At 48.3% G+C, this 26,264-nt stretch overlaps 1 protein-coding gene across 2 annotated transcripts in view; it reads left to right on the top strand.

Moving 5' to 3' along the window:
• Positions 1-844: 844 nt before the first annotated feature.
• PDE1B (phosphodiesterase 1B) overlaps positions 845-26,264 on the top strand; it is a 31,996-nt gene continuing 6,576 nt past the window's right edge. Inside the window, exons 1-7 of one of the 2 annotated variants that reach the window (XM_016186027.2) lie at positions 845-850; positions 943-1,061; positions 20,159-20,272; positions 22,081-22,263; positions 22,353-22,419; positions 23,382-23,498; positions 25,847-25,987. In XM_016186027.2, the coding sequence (XP_016041513.1) occupies positions 952-1,061; positions 20,159-20,272; positions 22,081-22,263; positions 22,353-22,419; positions 23,382-23,498; positions 25,847-25,987 (732 nt within the window). In that variant the 5' untranslated portion in view covers positions 845-850; positions 943-951. Of the gene's footprint in view, positions 851-942; positions 1,062-14,239; positions 14,531-20,158; positions 20,273-22,080; positions 22,264-22,352; positions 22,420-23,381; positions 23,499-25,846; positions 25,988-26,264 lie in introns of those variants that run through there. The other variant, XM_007518134.3, reaches the window with a different exon arrangement.

Genomic DNA, 26,264 nt, shown 5'->3' with positions numbered 1-26,264 from the left:
CTGCAACAGCTACAGAAGAGGGGTCGAGATGATATCTCAGGGACGTTTTCCTGGCTCGGATGGAATTATTATATAGTCAAAGAAAACGTTGCACTGCCTGCTGTCTGGAAACCTGCAGCTTGGGAGAAACTCCCATTCGCACTGGAGAGAGGAATTGGAACAGCACAGGCAGACCCCGAACTTTATCGTTTATAGGGTGTGTGTGTGGTGGTGGGGTGTGTGTGTGTTGGGGGGGAGTGCACAAGTATGAGAGCCCTGTTGACTGGCTACGGAAGAAGGGCAAACGCTAGAAGAAGAAGAGCCCTGTCTGGGGTAGGTCTCTGAGGCAGAGCGATGGGGACTCAGCCCCTTCCTCCTGACACACAGGACACACGGTCCCACACGGGCATCCACCCAGACTGAGAACGCACACGCCGAGGGCACCCGCGCAGCCACCCCCGCCCCCCGCACCGCACCTTGTAAACACGCACCCACAACCTTTGTTCGGGGCACGCGCAGCGGCTTGCACGGAGCCTGGGTGCCTGCGCTCGCCCTGGGGCGCTGTTGGCGGTGGGTGCCCCCCTGCTTCCAGTCTTTCCTTCGGGATGGGGAGGAGTGGCTGCTAGGAGTGAGAGACGGGCGGGCAGGCCGAGGAGAAGGGAGGGGGAGCAGAGGGAGGGAACCCGGGCGCGGGAGGAGGAGAGAGCGAGGAGGCGGCTCTGGCAGCGCGCGGCGGCGGCGGCGCGGAGAGCTTGGACCCGGCGCCCCGAGCTCCACCGGGCAGCGCAGAGCCGCATCCGCAGCAACTGCAGCTCCGCCAGCGCGGGCCGAGCCTCGGGATCCCGGCCTGGCTGGAGCACGTCAGCCGCAGGTGGGTAGGGGCCGGGCTGGGGGCCGCGGGTCTCCGGGCTGGGGGCCGAGGCTGAGTCGTGGTGCCCTCTTATCTCTCCGTTCTCCGTACAGAAACTGAGCATGGAGCTAGCCCCCCGCAGCCCTCCCGAGATGCTGGAGTCAGATTGCCCGTCGCCCCTGGAGCTGAAGTCAGCCCCCAGCAAGAAGATGTGGATTAAGCTTCGGTCACTGTGAGTCCTGGACCCTGGAGTGGGGGTGGGGGAAGGGATTTTAGAGAACCTGGAAGAAAAAAAAGAGGGGAGGGTGGGTAGGTGGAACGGGTTGGTGGATTCTATCAGGCACACATGCTGGCAGGTGAGAGGGGATAAACTGTCCTGTCCTGACATGCGTGGCAAGGCCGCATGTGCATGGCATGTGCGGAGCTAGCCTGCTGGTTGGAGCTGGTTTAGGAGTTGCTAAGCTGCCGACGTGCCCGTGGACAGCCCCCTCAACCCCCCAGTGATACACGCAGCGCACAGAGGCGGCACAGTATGTGCAGCGAGGTAGGGCTGCAGACCGGCAGCCTTCAGGAGGTGCCAGGCTGACTCACAGGGACACATGTGCAGGGTTGTGCAGATGCAAGACACATCACAAGTGTGTGCTGGAGTGTCGGCGGGCCAGCGAGTGTGTCCAGGCTGAGTGCACACAGCAGCAGATGCAGCGCATAGGACTCCCTGCACCAACCTGTGGGCCCTATGAACCTCAGTGGGGATGGGCTGGGGTTCTGCCTCCTGTATCCTGGGGAGGGGCAGCGTCCCATAGGCTGCTTATCTCTCTCTGAGTCTGGAAACCCATATTACTAATGATGAGAGACCCACCTGGGCTCTAGGAAGGCTCCCCACCCCCCCGAATCTGAGGGTGGTAGTGAAGAAAGAATGACAGGAACAAGGTAACTGTCAAAGCCTTTTTCACTATATTGTCACCCAAGGATCTCTAAGAACCTTTGGGCATCTCTTCTGATTGTTGCAGGATGGGGAGGAATATGGAGAGGAATAAAGGGAAAGGTCTTCCATATTCTGGGTCTGGGGCTGGGGTGAGGAGAAAGGAACCTTTTCTTTTGCTCTTCGTGGAAGGAGAAGATTGGGCCAAAGATAAGTCATAAACCATGTTTAGCCGGCAAGCACCTGTCCTCAGGTAATCTACCACAGTCAGGTTATTCTTAGAGAACAAAGGAATTTCCTTGCCTCCCAGGAAAGAGGCTGTAGATGTTTAGGGAAGAAATAGGGGGAACTAGTCCCTAAACCCAGTTGCTGCCCAATATCCTTAGTGGCAAGCTCCAGATTTTTCCATTTTGGGGTTCTAGCAGAGGGAGAGACACTTAGGTTTGTGTTTTTAAAATAATTCCCCTGTGGTGATGAGACTGTTATATTAGGCAGGTGGTCTGGTAGATACACGAGCGCCTTAGAAAGGCCTTAGGGAGGATGGAGGCATGGCAGGCAGCAAGGATTAGAATTCAAATGTTCTCAGTCCCTCTCTTTGGCTGCCTCCAGCCAGTGTAATTTACTGAACTCCATGAAGCACAACCTTGGAATGGGTTCTGGGGATGAAGAAATAGAAAAGTAGATTGAACTGATTTGGGGGGAGAAGGGGCAGTAGACCTCTAGGTCCTTGATAGAAAATGATGGTCTGTTAGTGGTAACTGTGCTGGGAAGAGAGGCAGGTAAGGAAGTGGCTGAAAGGCAAAGAAGGAAGCCTAAGGGTCTACAAAAGAGGGAACTCTAGGTGTCCAAGGATGGCTTCCTCAGAAAACCAGTGGCTCATCATATTCTCCTTTGACCTCCATCTCAGGTAACCGGCCCTGCACATAAGCAGATGTGACCAGTTTCACTCTCTCATAGACCTTCCTAACCAAAAATCTTGCTTGGCAATAAATTGCAATTTTTTTCTTTAGTGTGAGAAGTGGACCCACATAAAGACACCTTGGAGCCTCAGAAAAGGAGAGAGGCAGTTGCCCCTCTAGAGTGTGTCTGCTGAGATGTCTTCACAGGAGATCATGGTGGACAAGGATCATTAATCTTGCTGATTAGATTATTTTGATCTTCACTCACTATTTGGTCCTTGACTGTGCTAGCTCTGTGTATGTGTAATAACTTATTGAGAAATGTACCATCTCCTCATTATTAGTCATGGGGAATAGATTCCTACTTTCTTTCTTTCTTTCTTTCTTTCTTTCTCTCTCTCTTTCTTTCTTTCTTTTGTTCCCTCAAAACAAAGACAGAGATTGAAATCAAAGTAGATTCCAAGTTGATGGCTTGCTAGATTTGGTCCTCCTTGAATATTGGGGAGGTTTTACATATCAGATGAAGGTAATTAAAGGACTTAGAACTTTTGCTTAATAGGAGAGATATATTTTCTATCTCTAAGCAGTCTAGTGGTTCCTAAAGAAGCAAGCAAAGAAATATTTTAAATGGAGCAGAGGCATCTTACCTCAGGCGCAATGAGTGGCCAAGTGTCCCAAAATGAGTGTGAGTAGAATGAGGTTATTTAGTCTGGAAATAGAGAGGTAGACATAATTATCTTTGGACTGAGTACCAAGTAGATATATATGTATCTTGATTCCTTTACTCAACATCTCTTGACTTCTACTTTTTTAATTTTTTCTTTTAATTTTTAAATAATTCTCTATTTATTAACTTATTTATTTGATAGAGACAGAGAAATCAAGAGGAGAGGGGCAGATAGAAAGGGAGGAAGAGAGACATCTGCAGCACTGCTTCAACATTCATAAAGCTTCCTCACTGCAGGTGAAGACTAAGGGTTTGAACGCAGGTCCTTGAACATTGTAACACGTGCGCTTGCTTAACTGTATGCACCACTTTCCCTTCTTCTTCTCCTTCTTCTTCTTCTCCTTCTTCTCCTTCTTCTCCTTCTTCTTCTTCTCCTTCTCCTTCTCCTTCTCCTTCTCCTTCTTCTTCTTCTTCTTCTTCTTCTTTTTCTTCTTTTAGGGTATTTGGGATGGGCAGGGGGGAAGGTAAAGAAAGAAAGAAAGCACAACACCAGTGTTTCCTTCAATGCATTTGGGGTCAGGCTCAAATCGGGTTGCACACATGGCAGCAGTGAGTGAACTAGTTTGCCAGTCACACCTTTAATTTCTAATCTAAAACATCTAGACTCTTCAGGGACCCCAGGTCTTGTGTTTTGCCTCTTATTAAAAAGTTATACTAATATGTTTGTCCAGGGCAATTTTGTCTGGGGAAGGGCATCCAGGAACTCTTGTGTTTCCCATACTAGGTCTCTGCCAAGGATAAATCCAGACTCTGGAGCATAGGAACTGGATAGTCTCTGACTGTTGGGTTTCCTCTACCTAGCAGGACAGTTTTTCTCAGTAAGCAGACCCTGAGGATGAGACAGGAGAGAGGCTGGAAGAGGTGATCTGGAGATGATGGGTTGACCAGGGTGATTTTTAGCACCTATAACCCTGTGATGAAGGATCTGACTGACTTGTCCACCTTTCTCTGAGATGAGAAGCTTTTGGGGGAGTGTTGGGGGACATATGAGTAGGGATCAAAGGAGTGTTTATTTTTGTTGTTTTGTTTTAATGAAGAAAAAAGATCAGGGAGATAATTTAGTGCTTTAGATGCCAGAAGACCTAGGCCCCCTGCATCACTGTATATCAGAGCTGAGAAGTTTTCTGGTCTCTCTCAGGAAAATAAATCAATCTGGAAAAAAAAAAAAAAGAAGAAAGAAAGAAAGAAGAAGAAGAACCTAGGAGTGGCCTAGACATACAGCTGCTTTGCCATATGCGTGACCCCAGTTCTAGCTTGGCCCCCACTGAGTTGGAGGAAGCGTTGGGGCTATGGCTGCTTTCACTCTTTCTCTTTGTGTTTCTGTCTCTGTCTGAAAAAGTCATCCCAGAGCAGTGAAGTTCCAGTGATGACAAGTACGAACAAATCAATAAACTAGGAGCAGAGATTGGCTTGCCATCCTCAGCTCACTCATTCACTCATTTATTCATTGATTGATTCATTCAGTAATTGTTGAGTGCCTCCTGGGGGCCAGGAAGGGTGTTGCTGGTGATGTAGTGGTAGACAAAATAGACAGAATAGTCCCTGTTCCTACAGAAGTTGCAATCTGGTCCAGCTCTGTTAAGTGGAGTGGAAAGTGGAAAAGGTATCCTGTTTTGTGTTTTGTTAAACCCAACCAGTGATAACAATCCTACCCTTCTGGATTTTATACCTAATCTTTTGCTTTGAGGAGTTACACAGACACAGGAACAGCATAGATAGTGGACTTCCCCCCCCCACCCCCGTCCCCAGCATTATTCTTTCCTCCTAGCTCCGGGTTTTCTTGGAATCTTACAGATAGAACTCCCTCTTCCTTTGGGATATTATAGACATAATTCCTTTCTCTTCTACACTCTCCATATATTACACAGACTCTGAAGGCTTACTGTCCTAAGCCGTGGTTCAAGGTCATCACAGCTGAGCTGGAGCAAGGACCCAGCTGGGTATTATTTCTAGAAGCCTGTTTTGTTGTTTTTCAGAATATACTGTGCTACCTGGAACATAATAGGCACTCAATAAAAGCTGCTAAACGAAGGATTAATGAATCTATGTACATATGTTATGGAATCCAGTTCTGCCTCTGATTCTGTGGTGCGTGTGTTCCAGCATTCGTTGTGGGTGGGGGGAGTCTAGTGGGGAAGTAGGAAATAGAGATGGAAGGAAAGATGGTATTGCTTTTTTAGAGGGTGGCGTTTAAAAGATATGGGGCTTGAGAGTCTCAGGACAAATCCTAGAACTGAAGGAGTTACAAAAATCATACAGAAATGTTATTCAGGTATGTGAATGAGATCTATCAGGATGTAATTGTGAATGGCTGACATTATATGTTTATGTGTGTGTATCTCTAAAGGTTAATGTGATGCCAAAGACTGTTTGTGGAGTCAAAGCACCATGAGGCTGTCTCTGCTTTCATGTTTATAAACAGCATGGATGAGAATAAATACTTACCTGCATACCTGAAATTGTCCTAAGTATGCATGAGATGATGTATGCAAATGTGTATGCATGTATGTGTAGTTAACTGAATATTATGCATGTGTGATCTTGTGTATGTGTTTGTGGAATTCTCACTTTTTTTGACCATTCTGTGGAGAGCACATTGACAGAATGTGGAAGCTAAGAGAGTGGACTGGGTGCCTCACTGGTTTGTCCCACCTTTTGTCCTTATTTTGTTTATTCTCTGTTGAATGATCTTCTGTGGTCCTCACCAGTTCTGAATACCATGCTGCCACCTCCTTTCTGTGTATATGGCTGTGGTGCTCCTGTAAAGATCACAGGGGAAACCAGGCCTCCCTGGACCTCTGGAGAGAAAGGAGCATCACTTCATCTTGACGGGGGGTGGGGGTGGGAGGTGATTTTTTTTTAGTGATTTCCCACCTGCTCTTCTCCCTTTATTCTAACCTTGGCAAAGGGAATCTCTCTTCCCTGGGCCTTCTAATCTGTTTCCCATCATGTCTTCTAGCTCTCTATTTCCTCCACCAGCTTTGCGGGGAATGAGGCATCTCTGGGTGACAAATGGTGGAAAATGTCTGCAGCAAGGTAAAGGGAAGGTGCAGAGATAAAGGAAATCAAGTCAGGCCAGAGGAAGAACTATACAAACCTGTGATCAGAATAGGTGACTGGAGGGAGGCAGGGGGTGGTAGTGGGAGAGCAGAGAGAATACTGGGAGGCTTGAGTGTGAGTTCTGGTTCTCATTTTTCCAAGTACAAGCTGTATGATCTTCAAGTTAATCTCTCTGAATCTCAGTTCTCCTTTGATAGCACTCATATGATAACGATTTTCATTTTTTTTTGTATTTTATGTATTTGTTTTGGATAGAGACAGAGAGAGATTGAGAGGGAAGGGGGAGATAGAGAGGGAGAGAGCACTATCTGTTGCCCTGCTTCACCACTCATGAAGCTGCCTCCCTGCAAGTGGGGGCTGGGGGCTTGAACCTGAATCCTTATACACTGTAATGTGTGTGCTTAACCAGATGCATCGCCACCTGGCGCTTCATTTCATTTTATTTTTAAAGGTTAATTTATTTCATAAGACACAGAGAAGAGAGAGACTGAAGAGATCAGAATGCTGCTGCAGCACATGCAGTGTCAGGAATTGAACCTAGGAGCCCACACATTCAAGTTCAATGTTCTCTCAGTTACCTCCCTGTCTACTCAAATTGGGTTTTATTTATTTGCCACCAGAGTTATTGTTGGGGTTTGGTGCCAGTGCTATGAATCCACTGCTCACACTGGCCATTTCCCCCCTTATTTTCTTTCTATTTTATTTGACAGGGCAGAGAGAAATTGAGAGGTGTGGGGAGATAGAGAGGGAGAAAGATAGACACCTGCAGACCTGCCTCACTGCTCCTGAAACGTCCCTCCTGCAGATGGAAAGCTGGGACTCAGTTCTCAGGTCCTTGCACATAGTGATATGTGTGCTTAGCTAGGGGCACCACTGCCTGGCCTCTATGCTACTGAAGTTGTTTTTAATTTGTAGTCCATTCAGCAGGGGGGAGAGAGCTCGCTGTGCAAAGAGATGGAGGTAGGTGACCATTGGTTTGGACGGAGAGAAAAATAAAGACTCGGGAGTCGGGCTGTAGCGCAGCGGGTTAAGCGCAGGTGGCGCAAAGCACAAGGACCGGCATAAGGATCCCGGTTCGAACCCCGGCTCCCCACCTGCAGGGGAGTCGCTTCACAGGCGGTGAAGCAGGTCTGCTTTCTCTCCTCCTCTCTGTCTTCCCCTCCTCTCTCCATTTCTCTCTGTCCTATCCAACAACGACAACAACAATAATAACTACAACAATAAAACAACAAGGGCAACAAAAGGGAATAAATAAATAAAATAAATATTTAAAAAAAAATTAAAAAAAATAAAGACTCAACAGGCAGGACTGTGGAAGAGTCTTGATGGTGATATGCTACTGAAGTTGTTTTTAATTTGTAGTCCATTCAGCAGGGGGGAGAGAGCTCGCTGTGCAAAGAGATGGAGGTAGGTGACCATTGGTTTGGACGGAGAGAAAAATAAAGACTCAACAGGCAGGACTGTGGAAGAGTCTTGATGGTGAATGAGTGTCTGGAATGGGTAATGCAGGTGTTTGAGTTAGAGTAGAAGCTGGGTGGAGCTGGAGGAAGACTTTCCTACAAAGGATGTGGGCCACTGAGGTCAAAAAAAAGGAGAGAAACATATACCCTGTATCACTCCTTTTCCTAGTGGTCAAGCTAGAGGTGGATGGACCAACTGCAGTTCTAAGACATGGGTGTCTGTATATGTGTGGCGGGGGTAGGGTGGGGATCCAGGGATTACCATGGGTGAGTTCTAAAAGCAGCAGAGGAATTTACCTCTCTCACACTTACCCTCAGTCCCTAGGCCTAGGAGAATATGACCATGTATGTTATAGTCCATGGCTACACCTCTGGAAGTCCCCTTTCCATTTTAGATAATCCCTAATGTACATTGGAACCCAGACATCACTCTGCCTGCCCAAGTGCCCCAGGAAGTCAGTTGGAAAAAGACTGAGAAGGGAGTCCATATTTTAGGTTGCATCTATCATTCTGGCCATCAGGAGGGTAAAGTTGGCTGGGGTTAGGAAGACTCAGAAGGAGAATCTTTCCACCAATGTCTTGTCAAGAGAGTTTCTAAAGTCAATGCAGTGGGTGGTTGCCCTCCACCTTTGGCCATTCCCAGCAGGTGGGGGTTGGGCTGATATGGGGGTGGAGAAGCAGGGACTAGTTCTCCCCTTTCTCTGTGTTTTTTTTAAAGAATTTATTTATTTATTTATTTATGAGAAAGATATGAGAGAAAGAACCAGCCATCACTCTGGTACATGTGCTGCCAGGGATCGAACTTGGGACCTCATGGTTAAGAATCCAATGCTTTATCTACTGTGCCACCTCTCGGACCACCCTTTCTCTGTTTAAGCAGGATCTTTAAAGGAGTCATTGACAAATTGTTTCCAGCTTTTCTGTTTCTTCTTTCTTCCTCTGTGATTCATGACTCTGTCCTTTCATATCCCTCTCCACTATTTACTCTTCTCCCTAGCCTCACTCCCCCTGCCTCCCCAATCCCTTTGACTTGCCCTTGCATCCTTGCTGCCAGCTCCCCTACTCCTCCTTGCCTTGGCTAGGAGCCAGGAAATCCTCATGGTTCCCCTTGCCCAGGTGTTGTTGTAATGCTGTGGGCAAGGTTGCTGCAGGCACCTTTTAGGGCTACCTTCAAAGTCCAGCCTCAACTCCTGCATTTCTGTAAGCCTTCCTTTTGCTTTCCCGGTGACCTCATCCTACCAGCTCCTAGGGGAGGAAGCTGAATAATTGCTTCTGATCTCAGGGGGCTGCTTTTCTCAGGTACGGAAGTTGAGTAGCTATTTTCCAACTCTTCTCAGGACAACAGCAGAGACAGGGTCAAGGCCAGGGTGGCAGGTGGGATGCAGGTGAGACAACTGTGAGAATGGGAGTTGTCAGATAATAAACTGTCCTCTCAGGGAGGAAGTTTTAATAGTAAAAACAGAACTGGGAGAAAAATCCTGGGGACACTGGGGAGGGGGATCTAGATGGGAATTGAGGGCGAAGATGGGCTACTGAGAAGGAAAGACAGCTTAGTTGTGATCCACTCAGTGCAGAGAGGTTTCAATGTAGCTGGTGCTCTTGGACCTCTCTTCTGTCCCTAATATCCCTCAGTTATGCAGCTGTTCCTTTTCCCTCAACTGCATGCGTGGAGCTTAGCCCAGTCGGGGAAGGAAACATCAGGTTAGAATCCTGTGTTAGCATCCCAGACCTGGCAGAAGTCCACCAGTGGTGCAGAAGCAGACTTAGTGTAGAAAAGCAGCAAGATGTACCCAGGGAGAGGTCTGGGGCTCAGAGGAGAGGTGTAAAGGGGGGCTCCAGTGGTGCTGTTGGATCCAGTGTGGCCCCCAGGTCAGTTGATTCTACAGCTGCAATAAGAAGTCAGATTTGCAAATAATTATGGCGCCTGCAGTGGGATGATTAGGCTGCCAGCTGGTGTTGGCACCATTTCAGTGAGAAGGTTGGCTTCCAGGGGGCTTAGTGATCCTCTGGTAGGCAGGACCTGAGGGCTAGGGATGCCTCTCTTTTGCACTTCTTAGCTTCTCTGCTCCCTGTTTATCCTCTCCGGCATATCTAACTTGGCACAATCACCCTGTTTCTCTTCTCTATGCCCACCTTATTTGGAAACTTCCTGGGGCCCAGGTGAGTGAAAACACATACACACACACACACATACATACACACACACACACACACACACACACCCTAAACAGTGTTTCCAAGCTCTCTAATCCCTATTTGTTTACCAAACTTTCAAAATTCCAATCCAGAAGAAAGGAAGGAAAGACAATTGCACTAGACTCACCCTATTGACCTCTTTGTCCAGCCTGCTTGCTTTCTTCTTTTCTTCAAAATGCCCAGAAAGAAAATGCTGTTGTTTTGATTGCAGTAAAATAAATGGGAGAAAGGTGTTTCTGGAAAGTTCATGGAGGTTAGATGACATTTTTATGATAAAGAAGAAAGTCATTCTCCTGCCTTCAGCATTTAGGTTAGGGCTGAGTTGGGAGGGAAGCCAGAAAGAATGGACTTGGACTGGGGAATTGAGAGCTGGTCATTTACTTCTCTAGTGTTTCAACTTGGACAGTGACTCTCAGAACCACAGAGTGTTGCAGAAGAGGACACTAGTACCCAGAGATTGTAGGCTTTATGTGCCTGGGGGTGGAGGGGAGGGAATGGGGAGAGTTTGGACCAGACCCAAACTCCATTGACTCACAGTCTAATGATGCTCCTCTCACACCTGCAGTCACTCATTTGCCAAGCCTCCAAGTCACTCTCCCATCTCAGGCCTCTTTCAACATCTTTTAGACCCCTTGGAAGCAGGACATCTACTGTGAACATCTGTTGGGAGGTGGTTTGGAGAGCTTGTGGGGTGGCCTGTGTGGAGGTGGCTAACAAGCAGAATTCAGTCGTGCAGGGAGGGAGGAGAGGGAGGACTAGTGAGCCAGAGTCAGAGAAAGGAGTGCTTTTTTTTTTTTTTTCATGGACTAACTCATGGCAGTCTTCTCTCTGATTAGACTTCTTTCGACTCTGCCTATTCTTTCCAATTCCTCCTTCTCTCAAGGGTTGAAGCCTGAGGGGGAGAGAGAGGTGACTCCTTTGGGTGATGAGCTGAGATCTGGGGTATATGTGCTCTTGTTAGTTTGGGATAATGATCAAACTGCTTAGGAAACTCTCTTCTCTGATCTGGTGTTGCTGGGAACACCTGTCAGAAGGGGCTTCTCTGTGAGGGTGGGGGGTGACTGACTTCTGATACAGGTACCCCAAGGAGCTGACTCCTCCCTCTCTCCTTCAAATCAGTTTCCCAGATCTTCAGATCTTTCAAACCTCCTTTCCTTTCCTTCCTGCTTCTCTTATCCCTCCTGAACTTTGACCCCATTCCCTTCCATGCTCCCATTTGATTTTCACTCCTTCCTTGCCTGTCCTCCACTTTCCTCAGGCCCTGCCCCTTGCTCTCCTCTCCCCCAGCTCCTCTGTCCAGTGCCCAGAGATCTCAGTACTGCTGCCATGTCAACCTGAGCCCTGTTGCTTCCCAGGATGGATCCCCAGTTCTTCAGGGAGGGACTATTTTTATCTCTGCAAGCCACCCCCGCTGCTATGCCTAGACAGCTGCCAGAACTGGGGCTGTTTGTATAGCGATCAGAAGCCAGGGGTTTGAGGGGAGCAGCAGTGCTGGTAAGGCAGCAACTGGGTGGTTCGAGAGGTCCAAACTCTGCATAATCAACAGCTTCTTCTCCCACTGTCTGCCTGTGGAACAAGGGACTAAAGGCAAGCCCCATACACCTGGAGTTATGGCGGTGTTGGGGCAGCTAGGACACTTCAGGGAGCTGGGTACAAGGGTGGGCATAGGGACTTTGTTCATGGAGGACTTCCAGTGAGCACTTGTGGAGCTAACTTAAAGGGACTGTTTATATCCCATCACTTTATAGTTCCCAAGGTACCATTATTATGATCCCCTTCACTCTTGTGAGAATTCCATGAAGTGTGCATTATTTACCCATTTCACAAATAAGGAAACTGGTGCTTAGTGTGACTTGCCTGTGATTTTGGGGTCTTGAGACCTGTCAGTTAATTCCCCTCCCCTCTATTCCCCACTACCCTTCCTCTTTCTCTGACAGAGGCAAAGTGTGTGCTCCCTTGCTCATTTGTAACTCCTATTCCTCAGTGCAGGTAGGGATAGCCAGAGATAGGCCAGGGAGGGAGTCATTTTGATTGAGTTCCTTTCTGTTTTTTTAAATAAATCTAAAGGCTACATTTTCCTTTACTGGAGTCTTTAAATTTTTTTAAAATTATATTTATTTATTGGATAGAGACAACCAGAAATTGAGAGGAAGGGGGAGATAGAGACACCTGCAGCTCTGCTTCATCACTCATGAAGCTTTCCCCCCTGCAGGTGGGGACTGAGGGCTTGAACCCAGGTCCTTGTGCACTGTAACACTTGCACTCAACCAGGTGTGCCACCACCCAGCCCCTACTGGGGTCTTTATTGACTTTCTGCTGGCTTCATCATATCTGTACTCTACCTTCCACCCAGGGGAAGTCCCCTTAGTTCCGAGGTAGAGGGTGGGGCATGTGTATACATGTGGGGGAATGAATATACATGAGCCCCCACCCCACCCAAAGAAATGATGGTAACCAACTAATATTTATTTTCATTAGGGATGGTTAATAATAACAATGGGCTAGGGTGTGAAGTGAGAAACAGTGGTGGTGGTAACCAAATTTGATTCACTACGACTACTATCCTTTGCCCTTCTTCCGTAGCCAGTCAACAGTGTCAGGGTGAGCCTGATGTAAAGTTTCGAGACCTCCTTTGATTCACTGAGGCAAGAAAGCAGAGGGATGGTCTAGATAGTCTCTCTCAAACTCTTGTAGCCTAAGAAAGCTCTCCCTTTTTGTAGGCAGATTGAAGTTAGTACTGCTTGGCTAGGGTGAGGGAGGGATGTTTGTTGCTGTTGCAGGCTGTGCACACAACACCTGCTTCAGGCAGGCTCCACCTGTCCCCAGCCCCAACCCCATCTATACCCCACCAAGCAAACATGCCCACAGAACAGGCCAGATCGCTTCCTCTTCATCTCCTGGGTGGCAGTTCTGGGTCTGTGACTTCTGGGCCTTGTTACTTTTTCTCTAAAAACTCTCTCTCTCTCTCTCCCTCCCTCTTTCCCTCTCTCTCCCTCTTTCTCCCTCTCTTTCCCCCTCTCTCTCTATATGTGTGTGTTGGGGAGCCCAGGGAGAACAACTTGTAGATATTTAACCTCCGTTCTTCTCGCTGCAGTGGAAACCCACTTCTGCTTGTCCCAGTGCTCAGTGGGGCTGAGAAACTGCAGGCTCCCAAACTTCATTTGTTTATAATCCTTCAAGGCTTTGGCACGGTGACAAAGTGTTTTAATTTCTCGCTGCCTTTGGGGAAGGGAAGGCTTGCAGTCCTAAAATCCTGGCACTTGGCCTGCTTCTCACTTTCCATCCTCCTGTTATATTATCGCCACCCGTGTCCTTCCCTCACTGCGGCATTCCCCCCAGCCCTAAATCCTGAAAGGAGGAGGCTGCAGCTACACGGAACTCTCTGGGCTGGGGGGCATTTGGCCTCGCCCCCCCCAAGATCTGACCAATTGAGGCCCCGATGCACTTGTATCGGTGACGTCACCCGCCAGCCAATCCGGAGGCGGCTGGGGCTTTGTGCGCAGGGCCACTTCCCACCGCAGAGGCTGGCTTCCAGCCTCCCCCAGCGGGATCCCGAGCAAACCGGGCCTACAGAGGGGACCCTGCTTATCCTACCCGGGCTGGACCCACCGTTGAACCATTAATTCCCAGTTATCTCCCAGTCCCTGTTTCCCAGACTAGAACACTGGCGATGAGGGCATTAAAGCAACTTGTCCAACCTCTTGGTTCCAGGAGCAAGTCTTGACTTTCAAACCCTGTTTTGGGGGAGGAGGTGGTGGTGGAGTTGGCCTGTGCAGTGAGTCTCGAAGGGAGGATCCCCCAGTCCTTAGCTTCTGGTTGGCCCTTCCCTGTTGTTTTTAATGCTCTTCTCTCCTAGTGCTGTTCTTGCAGGTGGGTTAGTAAAGCTGGTTTTGAAGAATGGAATGGCCCCAGAAAAAATATCAAGGAAGGCAGCTGAATCTGCTCTAGCCCCCTTGCGGGGGTCCCCTTTCCCTTTCCAGCGAATTGTCAGGATGGTTCCCTGTCCAGGCACCCTTGGGCCTCCTACTAACCCCCTCTTCTCAATAGAAGAGCCCCACCTCCTCAAAGCAAGGGGCTGGCCTGTGCTATTTCTGTCCCTTCTGGGACTCTTCTGAGAACAGTTTCTTGTTTTCAGTCTGATTCAGACGTGAAACTTTTCTCTCGGCCTCTCACCCAGTTACTGTAGGCTGGGTCTCAGGCCACATCACTCCTTTCTTCGAGTCAGGCACCGCTTTAGTCCCAAGGTTTTCTCTGGTCGGTGGCTCACTTCTGCTGAGCCTGGAGGAAGAAGTCTGAGGGTCCCAGAGGGAATCATTCTCCCTTCAAGGGCCCCAGGCCCCTGGGGCAGCGTTTTGACATTTGGAAGCAGCAAACTTTGGTTCCTATGGCAAACCCTGTTCCTGTGCAGAGGAGCCACCTCCAGGGCCCCATCCTCAGGTACGGGCCAGGGAGGAGAAGGGAGGGGGAGGAGGACCCACCAGTTATTGCTAGTGGTGGGAAGGGATCCAGACTTGACAGTCTGCCTATGTCCAGCTAGCATGTACCACCTTCACTTTTTACTCCATCTATCTTGCCCTTTTCCCTATTCTTCTTCCACTTCATCTCCCTTTCCATGTTTTTTGATAGCCTCCTCTTGTGCTGATGCATCACTTAGTACTGTTTCTTTTTCTTTTCTTTCTTTCTTTTTTCTCTTTCCTTCCTGCCACCCAGTATCCTAGGACATCACTCCTTCTGAAAGCTCCTGTCTTGTCTTGAGAACCCATGAAGGAAATAGTATTTTTCTAATTTCTTTTTAAAAAATATTTACTTCCTTTTTGTTGCCTTTGTTTTTATTGTTGTTGTAGTTATTATTGTTGTTATTGATGCCATCGTTGTATAGGACAGAGAGAAATGGAGAGAGGAGGGGAAGACAGAGAGGGGGAGAGAAAGACAGACACCTGCAGACTTGTTTCACTGCTTGTGAAGCGACTCCCCTGTAGGGGGGGGAGCTGGGGGCTCTAACCAGTATCCTCACACCATTTTTTTTGCGCTTTGTGCCATGTGTGCTTAGCCTGCTGTGCTACCGCCTAACTCCCATTTTTCTAATTTCTTTCTTTTTTTTAAAAAAAAAGATTTTCTTTATTTATTAATGAGAAAGATAGGAGGAGAGAGAAAGAACCAGACATCACTCTGGCACATGTGCTGCTGGGGATTGAACTCAGGACCTCATGCTTGAGAGTCCAAAGCTTTATCACTGCACCACCTCCCGGACCACCATTTTTCTAATTTCTATCCCACCTCAGCTTGAGACTCTCTTCTCCAAGCCTCCACTTATAGAGGTCTTTTTGGGAACATGGGGGTTGCAAGTAGTTCAAAGAAGTGAATGGCTGGTAGCTGCAGGAGCAGAGCTCATTTGGGGTGTTGGGGATCTCATCGCCAGAAGCCATCTCTTGCAGCTGACTTTCTGAAGCTAGGAGTGATGGTGGTCTCTCACGGGTCAAGATATGAAGCTTTTTCTTGTGGTGCTCAGTCAGAAGGCAGAGGAGAAAGAAAGAGTGGTGGTGGTGCAACAGGGCTTGGGGTAGAGATGGCTGGAATGTTGGTGGCAGCTTCCAGTTTTCCTTCGTCTGGAAGAGGACTAGACAGAGTTGAGCATCCAGTTCTATTGGGCAAAGGACCACTCCATGCAGATTCTCTGAGAACTGAGCCAGAGGGGTTGGATTAAAACTTGTGTTGAATGGGCGGACTGGGTTCCCTGTAGGAGAAAGGTAAAGTGGTGACGTTGGGCAGGTCTAGGGAGGATCCTAACACTGAAAAACTGATCCCCGAGAATCCAGAAAGAGTAACATGTGTGTTTATATTACTTCAGGAGGGTGGCGTTTAACATCTAGATGCTTCCAGCTGCCTGTGTTCAGGTTCCCTTTTTGACTTCTCTATTTGTCAAATATATTCTTTAATTTTCCCCCCTTCTCTCTCTCCTTTCTTTTTAAAAAATATTTATTTACTTATTTATTTATTGCCTCCAGGGTTGTTGCTGGGGCTCAGTGCTGGCACTGCGAATCCACTGCTCATGGAGGTCATTTTTTCCCTTGTTATTATTATTGTTATTGTTGTTATTGATGTCATCATTGTTGGATAGGACAGAGAAAATTGAGAGAGGAGAGGAAGACCAGAGAGGGGGAGAGAAAGACAGACACCTGCAGACCTGCTTCACTGCTTGTGAAGTGACCCTCCTGCAGGTGGGGAGCCAGGGGCTCGAACCGGGATCCTTATGCCTGTCTTTGCGCTTCACACCATATGCACTTAACCCGCTGTGCTACCACCCAACCCCCTCTCTCTCCGTTCTTCCCTCCCTCCCTCTTTTCTGGTGTCTCGTTCATGCTGGCTTCTGATTTCAACAGAAGTTATTAAAAAACAAAGCAAAACACCTCCTGGATTAGGAACTTGGAGAGAGTGGTCTGTTGAAAGTCCGCCTACAGCCTTACTCTTGTCCCCAGGTTCTCCATCAGAGACCCAGAAGCCCTGGCATAGAGATCTCAGGAGCTTTGTAGATAGCCGTGTACCTGACTGTTCTCCCCATCTCCCTCCTTCATGCGCATTTATCCATCAAGTACTGTGTTGTTCTGTCTGCGTCTGCCAAGATAAACAAGTCATTGTTGGTGCTGTCACTGTGGGGCAACACATGCTGCTGCTCACGAGGGATGGACTCACTGACAGAAAGCAGCTCAGCTGGGAGGGCGTCCATGTGTCTCTAAGCTAACTGCATAGGGTGCTCTTGCTTCGACACCTCTGGTGTCTGGAGACTCGGTGAGGCTCCAGTAGTGTGAGCTATAGGCCTGCCAACCTGACACGGACAAGTCGTATGGCCTTGGACAAGCTACTAAACCTCCCTCTTAAGAAGACTGTGAGGTTCAAATGAGGGCTGTCATTTTCCCCCTCTCCCTCCCCCCACTAGTTATTGCTGGGACTCTGCCTGCAAAGCTCCACTGTTCCCTGTGGCCACCTTTTTCCTTTTCCTTTTTTTGATAGAAGATGAGAGGGAGGAGGAGATACAGAGAGGGAGAGACACCCACAGCACTGCTCTTCTACTTGTGGAGCTCCCCAGCCGCAGGTGGGGATCAGGGGCTTGAACCTAGCTCCTTGAGCATGGTACCCTATACAGTCTGCTGGGTGAAACACCACTCAGCTTTAAGTGCTATCATTTAAAATACGAGGTCATGGTCATTATCACTCTTCCGCTCCTATGTTGGGAAGCTTCCTAATTACCAGCCTGAATCTGGGATGGAGAAGGGAGCTTGCTTATTGGCCACGAAGGGAATGAGGTATGAATTGGACAGAGCCAGTGTGAGCTGGTGGATGAATTCTGATTCAAATCACATTTGCAGGGAACCTTTGTCTGTTTTGGGCCTTCCTGAAACATTATTTTATTTACATCCTGTACTAAGAGCCCTTCTTGTGTGGTTTATTATCCTTACCATTCTACTGATGAAGGATTAGAAGTGTTACAGTAGCATCTCAAACTCTGGTGTCTGGGAGAATCCTTCCAGATGTTTATTAAAGATGCAGATCTCTGGAACAGAACTTCAGAAATGCTAGCCCCACAGGTATCCAGTCAAGCCTACAATTTGAACAAGTCTCTCAAGTGATTCTTATGCCTCTGGTCTGCTGGTTACATTCCGTGAGACAGTGATTAAGAATGAGTGACTTGCCCAAGGAAGCAAAGCCAAGAAATGACAGGGATTCCAGCTTCCCCAGAGGGAGCAGGGAGCCTTGGATTCTGCCCTGGAAATCAGGGCAGCACTTCCTTCCCCCCACACTCCTCCCTCTAGGCTCATTGTGAGGATAAAATGAGATAATGTAGGAGAAGGTGCTTTTTAAAATATAGAGCTGGCAGCACTGTTAGTGATTATGCGAATACATGCAAATGAGCACCCGTGGGCTGGGCTGTTCACTTGGGGAGCTCTTGCAGGGATGTGCCTTTTAGAAACTGGAAAAACAAGGGGTCCAGCAGTAGCTCAGCAGAGGACCCGAGTAAGGATCCTGGTTTGAGCCCTCAGCTCCCCACCTGCAGGGAGTTGCTTCACAAGCGATGAAACAGTTCTGCAGGTGTCTATCTTTCTCTCCCCCTCTCTGTCTTCCCCTCCTCTCTCCATTTCTCTTTATCCTATCAGCAAGAACAACAATAACAACAACAACAACGATAAACAACAAGGGCAACAAAAGGGGAAAAAATAGCCTCTAGGAGTAGTGGATTTGTAGTGCAGGCAATAGTCCCAGCAATAACCCCGAAGGCAAAATAAATAAATAAATTAAATAAATGAAAAAAAAAATTTTGGGACTGGACTAGATCTTAACCCTACAAGTTGTGTGTGTGTATGTGTGTGTGTGTGTGTGTGTGTGTGTACGTGTGCGTGTGCGTGTGCGTGTGCGTGTGTATAGAATGGAAGCTCAGGGCTGGGATGGAATTCTAGGGGGAGATGTGAGTCCAGCTTTTCTCCCTTGAAAGAATTACTCCTGAATTCAAAGGTCCTCAACCACTGGATCTGATTGGACAGGAAAGCCTGGTTTGTGTCTGAGCCTCAAAGGCAGAAGTGTCTCTTTGTTCTATGATCTTGCCTTGGCACTCTGGGGGTGGGGGGGGGTGCTGGCTCAGCACCTCCTTTCTGGCTCATTTGCCTGGGGAAACCTTTTCTGTCGCCTAGTCTATATTCCTCCTTCCGAATGAATCGCGAGTTGGGCATGAGCTGGACTAAGCCTGGCCTATTTCTATCTCATGAAACAACTTGCTGCTTCCACAGGAAGCTGGTGCAAGAAAAACCTGCTATGGATGCCTGCCCCTGGCGCCCTCCCACTTTGCTCTTTCCCTTTCTAGACATGTCTCTGGCCAGGACTGCTGGGTCTCTGAGGTGAGAGCTAACCCATGACACTTCCCAGCTGGCTATTTTGAGCACCTCTATTCCAGAGCTGCCAAGACCCCAGGACTTTGCCTCCGAGTCTGTTCAGGAACGCCATTGTTCACCCTCCCCGGCATCCCTGGGAATTGCTGCTAATTTCAGCCTTTGGGTCCTGACTCATTCTCTCCTCCCTGACTCAGAGGGTGACCTTGGGTTTCTGAAGCCCCCCTGAGTGGGGGTTTAAGATGGCTGTCTTGTCACCCCTCTCTAGGTTTTAGGTGGGGAAGGGATCAGAGATTCTTGCTTTCTTAAAAAATGACCACCTAAAATCAGAGAACATCATTTGCTTTGTGACTGCGTGGCCTTCTGAGAAACCTTTAGCTAAGCATTGACCCTCCAGAATTCATGAATGCAGGAGAGGAGTTGCCCTTTCTTGCTGAGCATGGGTTTCTGCCCCATCTGTACCCCCACTGGCTCTGGCTTTGGGGATGGGTACAGTCAGTGTTCACTGGGTCTCTGGTGAGGCACCAGGGAGGCAGGGGTTAATCCTGCTTTGTCCTGGTTGATGGATTCTGGAATCATAATCCATTAGCTCTGCCTGCATGGAGTGAGGCCAGGCGAAAGCATTCAGATCAGTCTTTGTTCTGTGTCTTTGCCATCCTTGCCAGGGACGGGGGGTCTGTGGACACATCCGCCCTTCCCTGCCGTGACTATGAGACATAATGAAAGAATTTTAGAGGGCTCTTTTTATGGATGTTGATTCCAAAACCTTTTCTCATGGGGCAAATAAGCAATTTCAGTTCCTGATTATTTGGACTGTGAAATAGCTTTTCCCCAAAAGCATCACCCTGGGGGCTTGTACCTGCCTGATTCTGCTGGGTCTGGGCATTCTGAACCAGAGTTTCCAGAAAATGCTGATGGGGTGGGGGTAATATTGAGAGGTCAGAAGTGGGTGGGGACCAGAGCTGAATTAAACTGAGGGGTGGGGTGGAGAGGGTAAATATATTCACTGTAGTGGCAGTGGCCTGGGGTGAAAACCATTAGCTTCCATTGTTGTTGCTATTATTATTGGTGAAAGTGATTAATGATTTCTGGAAGACCAAGGCTTTTTTGGTAAAAATACACCAGATTCGAGGGTATCCCAAGGTAGCAGCACCTAAGCTGGGCGTCTCTGTCTCTCCTCTGCCCCCAGGTTACGCTACATGGTGAAGCAGTTAGAAAACGGGGAGGTGAACATTGAAGAGTTGAAGAAAAACCTGGAATACACGGCGTCCCTGCTGGAGGCCGTCTACATAGATGAGACCCGGTGAGGGTGTGCTGCTTGCTGGGGTGAGGAGACCACAGGGCAGAGGAGGAAGCTGTCAGACAAACACAGTGAACAGGGTCAGGGAGCAGACAGAAAGCTGGGGTGAAGGTGGAGTAGGGAGAGAGAGAGATGGAGGATTGGAAAAAATGACAGCTAGACATGTTCCATGTCTTTCACACTTGAGACTCTGAGGTTCCAGGTTCATTCCCTAGCATCACCATAAGCCAGAACTGAACAATATTCTGGTTATTTAAAAAAAATGTTTGAAGATATAGAGTTAAAGGGACAGACAGATAGAGAAACAAACACAAATGCCAGGAAGGTGAGGACTGCTTCAGAGCTGGAGGGAGCCTGGTGACACCTAGTCTTTTAACATTTCCTGTGTAGAATCCCTCCACAGCCATATTGTCCAGTTTGGGGACCTGTGGCCACATGGCTGTTGAGCACCTGAATGTGTCAAGTGTGAACTGAGGTGTGTCTGTGGACATGGAGAAGATGCACTGGATTTCAAAGACTTAGAAGGAACAACTGAAGCTAGTTCATGCCCGTGTTTTATATTGATTCCACATTGAAGTGATGATATTTTGTGATGACAGGTTGGGTAAAATCTATCATTAATATGCACTTCACTATTTTCTTCTTTTTTTGTCTTTTTATTTTTTAACTCCCCCCCCCCATCCACTGAAGATCACCTGTCTACATAATTATTTTTTTTCTTAAAATAAGAAAATTTCTTAAAATTTTTTTCTTAAAATATTCTTCTGTCTAACATAATCCTAAGTGATTATGTTAGACAAAGACAGGGAGAGATAGAAGGAGAGACACTACTGCCCTTCCTCTACTGTTCCTGGGGGCTTTCCCAGTGCCACAGGCGGTGCTTCCATGTGGTGACTGGGGTCTTGCACCCAGGTCCTCGTGCATAGTAAAGTATCCTATCTACCAGGGGAGCTTGCTCTTGGATGTTCTGGACCCTTATTATTATTATTATTATTATTATTATTATTATTATTATTATTTATTACTGGAAGGTTTAAACTCACTTGTATGTAGCTTGCATTTCTTTTCAGTATTATTATAACTATTCCCAGAGCACTTTTCTACTCCGGTTTACAGTGGTGCTGGAGACTTGGGACTTTTGGTGCCTCAGGCATGAAGGTCATTTTGCATAACCATTATGCCATCTCCCCAGTCCTATAATAATTATTTTTTAATCATCACTGCTCCAGGATGATTTTATTTATGTATTTATTTTCAGATAGAGAGACAGAGGCAGATAGCAAGAGATGATGAAAGAGACCACAGCACTAAGCTTTCTTCAATGTGATATGGGCTGGGTTTGAACCTGGGCTGTGTACATGGCAAAGCAGCACACTATTTAAGTGAGATGTTTTGCTGGCCCAGCATGTATTTCATTTCATTTCATGGATAGTGGTATTCTAGTGTCTACTGAACACCTTCCACCTCCTCACCCATTTCATTATTAGGAACATGCAATAAATATTATGGAAAGAAACTCCTATGCATAAGGCTCCAAAGTCCCACGTTCAGTCCCTCACACCACCATAAACTAGAGCTGAGCAGTGCGCTGGTAAAAAAAAAAGAAAGAAAGAAATAAAATAAAAGAAAAGAAAAACAGGAACATGGGATAGAGAAGCAGGAACAAACAAAAGTCTGGGAAAAGGAGAGTAAGAAGAGAGCTAGTGTGAGAGTGACTGTGGTGTGTGTCCAGCTATGGCTGGACAGGGGTCTCGAGGCTGTGGAAGCACCCCCCCTCCCTTTTCTTCTGTGACTCCTCTCTGGGGTCTCAGGCAAATCTTGGACACGGAGGATGAACTGCAGGAGCTACGGTCAGACGCTGTCCCTTCGGAGGTGCGGGACTGGCTGGCCTCCACCTTCACACAGCAGACCCGGGCCAAAGGCCGGCGGGCGGAGGAGAAGCCCAAGTTCCGGAGCATCGTGCACGCTGTGCAGGCTGGGATCTTTGTGGAGCGGTGAGTCCTCACCTCCCCCACCTCCAGTCACCCTCTGTCCCCACTCGCCAGACTGTGAGCCCGAGGTTCTTCTCATTCTCTGCCCTTAGGATGTTTCGGAGAACATACACCTCTGTGGGCCCCACCTATTCCACTGCAGTCCTCAGTTGTCTCAAGGTAACCCCTGGGCTTCGTCAAAGAGGGGAAGGTTGCTGGATAGCTTGACCATTGGGACTTCCACACTGTCCATGGGATGATTTTTACCTTTCTTCTTAAAAAAAAAAAGCCATGGGGGGGGGGTGGTGGGCGGTAGCGCAGCAGGTTATGTACACATGGCGCTGAGTGCAGGGACCTGCTTAAGGATCTGCGTTTGAGCCCCCAGCTCCCCACCTGCAGGGGAGTTGCTTCACAAGTGGTGAAGCAGGTCTGCAGGTGTCTATCTTTCTCTCCCCCTCTCTGTCTTCCCCTCCTCTCTCCATTTCTCTCTGTCCTATCCAACAATGATCAATAACAACAACAATAATAACTACAACAACAATAAAACAACAAGGGCAACAAAAGGGGAAAAGAAAAAAAACATATTTGTTTATTGAACAGAGAAATTGAGAGGGAATGGGAAGAGAGGGAACTGGAGAGACACCTGCAGCACTGCTTTGTAGCTCATGAAGCTTACTTCCTGCAGGTGAAGACTGGGGACTTGACCCTCGGCCTAGTGTATTCTAACGTGTGTTTAACTGAGTGCACTAATGCCCAGCCTTACCTCTTTTTAAATTAAAAAAGACTTTTTTTTTAATTGCTCATGTCTGAGTTAGGGTTCTGGGACTTGAACCTCAATCTTTTTGCACAACCCTTATGCTCTCTCTCCAACTCGTGCCTTCCCTCCTGTCACCCCCATGTGCCTCAGAACAGTCTTCTCCAGCTCCAGAGGAAAGCTACCTTCTTGTCTCTCCCATACTGACAGCTATCTGGGGAGCAAGAGGTCCTCTTTGTCATCTCTTTCTTTGCTCTCCCAATCTCTGTAATCATTGGGAAGTAACCCCCCCCCCCCAGTCTAAAGGCAACCTTTGCTGCTTCTGAGACCTCCCACCCTCTATCTCTCAACCCCAGGGCCCCCCATCTACTCGATTGCTTTTCCACAGAACCTGGACCGCTGGTGCTTTGACGTCTTTTCCCTGAACCGGGCAGCTGATGACCATGCCCTGAGGACCATTGTTTTTGAATTGCTGACTCGGCACAACCTCATCAGCCGCTTTAAGGTTGAGTAGAAGTTGACTCCTGCCTTTGGGCACATTCTCCACTCCCATCACTCCTGCTCCCAAAGATCTACTAGGGGCTGAAGAGAGGCATATGCTTTGCCATGCATGAAGCCCTGCTTTAGCTTTCTAGCATTGTGGGGGGTGTGCGGTGGCATCAGAGGAAGGTCTGTCTCTGACTGTCTCTTTCTGAATGGAAAAAGTCACCTGGGAGTGATGAAGTCACCCCAACACAGCAAAGAAGATAAAATTTCTACAAGTGGATTCACAGGGTCGCTGACTCAATCTCCCCGTCTCCCCAACCTGGCCTGTTTTACTTGTTGCCCTAGCTGCTGATATGATGTATTGCTCTTTTATGCTGCCTCTAACCTAGGATGTCACTCTTTTTTGCTCTTTGCACCCCTCCTGAACTTGTCCTTTGCTCTCCAAGCTGCCTCACAATTCACCTCCCCAATCTAGCTGTCCAGCTTCCTGCCTGTGGACTCCCGGGGGACTTTGAATTCAGATGCTGTCAGCCAGTGCCCTTGGGGACTAGAGCTTCTGTTTGTTTCCTGGGATGGTGTGTGTGTGTGTGTGTGTGTGTGTGTGTTGGAGACTACCCCCACCTCCCATATCCAGTCTCTGTTCCAGCAATTTTGTCAGGGAGGCTGGGTAGAAGTGAAGGCGTGGAGGGAGGGAGGGAGAGTGTGTGGAGTGTGTGACTTCTCTTTGCTCTTGGGCTTGGTTGGCCAGGAAGAAGGACATGAGTTTAAAGTCCTCCCCAGAGCCTGTGCCAGGAAGGAGTGTCTCTTGGGAACAGGGGCTGGAAAAAAAAAAAAAAAAACAACACCACATCCGCTTGGAAAAACCACCACACTTGGAAGCAGAGGGGGAGGGAAGCTGAAGAGTTTCAGTGGGGATAATTGGTCAGTACTTAAGCAAGGTGGGCAGGAGATAGAAGTGAGGAGAGGCTTAGAGAAGGGCCCCTCCCCGAGGGCCTTGGAAGCTCATCCTCCACTACTTCACTCTAACAGGCCGATGCCTTTCCTTGACCCTTGATTCCTCCTTTTACAGTAATTCCCAGGAGGGTTTCCGGCACTTTCCTGATTTGCTCAGCTAGGATTTTCTTCAGTGCCTTCCTGAAGTTTTTTTTTCTTTCCCCTTCTCCCATTTAACCTTCCCCTCCAGAACAGAGACTAGCAGAGATTCATTTCCCAAAGACTTTCCCAACTCATGTTTCTCCAAAGTCATTGTCAGGCTGCAGATGCCAGCTCCTCTCCCAATTCTGTTTCTATACCTGGAACACTGTTTTGGGAGACTCCAAGAACTGGAGCATCAGACTGGGTGTGACACTCTAGTCCTAGTCTGCCTTGCTCCATGGCAGTTAGAGGGAAGGGTGTTTCCTGCTTTGGTGTGCTTCCTGGAGAAGACCCCAGTTGGAGCTGCCCTTCTCAAACTCCACATCCCCTTTTCGGGTACCCAGTCCACCCTCTGCTCCTCCCCTTCTCTCCCTCCCCTCCTGGGACACCATGGCAACGCAAAAACAAGGGCAGTTGTCATGGAAACAGTCCTTTAACATTCCCTGAATTTGGGGCACAGCCCGCCAGGGGTGGGGGATGTCTGACTGATTAACAGTGTATCTTCTTTGTGTGTCTTGTCACTAAGCTTCTCCAGGTCTGGGGCTAGGTCTCCTCCTGGCTTCAGGAGAAGCAGAGACAGATGAAGACACCAGTCCTCCTCTCTGCGAGTCTTGAAGTTGTAAAGGAGGCAGGAATACACCAAGGGTCTATGCAGGGATCAAGATAGAGACAGAACTGAGTTCTAGACAGAATTCTGGGTCCTACTGTGTGTGTGTGTGGGGGGGGGGGGTAAGGAAGAAAGGAGGTCTGGAAAGGCTTTCTCAAGAAGGGGAGATCCATATCAGGCCAGCAGCGTCGTCTCTAGGTAATCTTATTCTTTCCCTTGCTTTGAGTTGTTCTCCATGGTATTAGATTGGAGATGGAGTGCAGTTGTTGGAAGGTAGGAGGTAAGCTTTATCCCCTTTTCTGAAAAACCTCCAGGGAAATAATTATAATTATAGCTAGTCTTCAGAGAGCACTTACTAAGTTCCTTGTACTTATCTTATTAAATCCAAGGTGGGTGGCATTATCTTCCCTCTGTATGGGAGGTGCAGGAGGTCAGAGACTTGCCCAAGGTCACCTTGCCTGCAGGTAGTAGAGCTGGGAAGTGAGCCCAGGTTCACCTGGCTGCAGAGCCCACATTAGATCTTTGATTGCTGCTCTCTGAAGCAAGATGGTGATACTAGCCTCAGTCCCTGGCTGCCTGCCATCCTGGCAGAGCCTCCAAGGCCCTCCATTCCCTCCCTCCTGCAGATTCCCACTGTGTTTTTGATGACTTTCCTGGATGCCTTGGAGACAGGCTATGGGAAGTACAAGAACCCTTACCATAACCAGATCCATGCAGCTGACGTTACCCAGACGGTCCACTGCTTCTTGCTCCGCACTGGGATGGTGGTAGGTGCCCTGGAGACTACTCTTTTATAGTTGGGGGGGGGGTCTTCTGGCAGCAGAGCTGAGGAGTCTAGACAGTACTCCCGTTTCTATGTTTCTGTCTTTGGCATCTCAGAATCTTGACAGCATCCAATTTGATTTTCTCACTCTAGAGAATTCCTAGGTGGACCCCGGCATCATGGGCAGTACTGGAGCTGTGAGCTGCCTGGGAGGATAGGAAGGGTGAATTGAGTGACCCCACTCATGTCTGGAGGCCTCTGGGCCTGTCTGGCAAGGCTCA

This window comes from Erinaceus europaeus, chromosome 7 (genome assembly GCF_950295315.1).
Source record: "Erinaceus europaeus chromosome 7, mEriEur2.1, whole genome shotgun sequence".
In the NCBI taxonomy this organism is placed as follows: Eukaryota; Metazoa; Chordata; class Mammalia; order Eulipotyphla; family Erinaceidae; genus Erinaceus; species Erinaceus europaeus.
The sequence above is the reverse complement of the archived record's forward strand: the minus strand, read 5'-3'. Positions and strand labels throughout refer to the sequence as shown.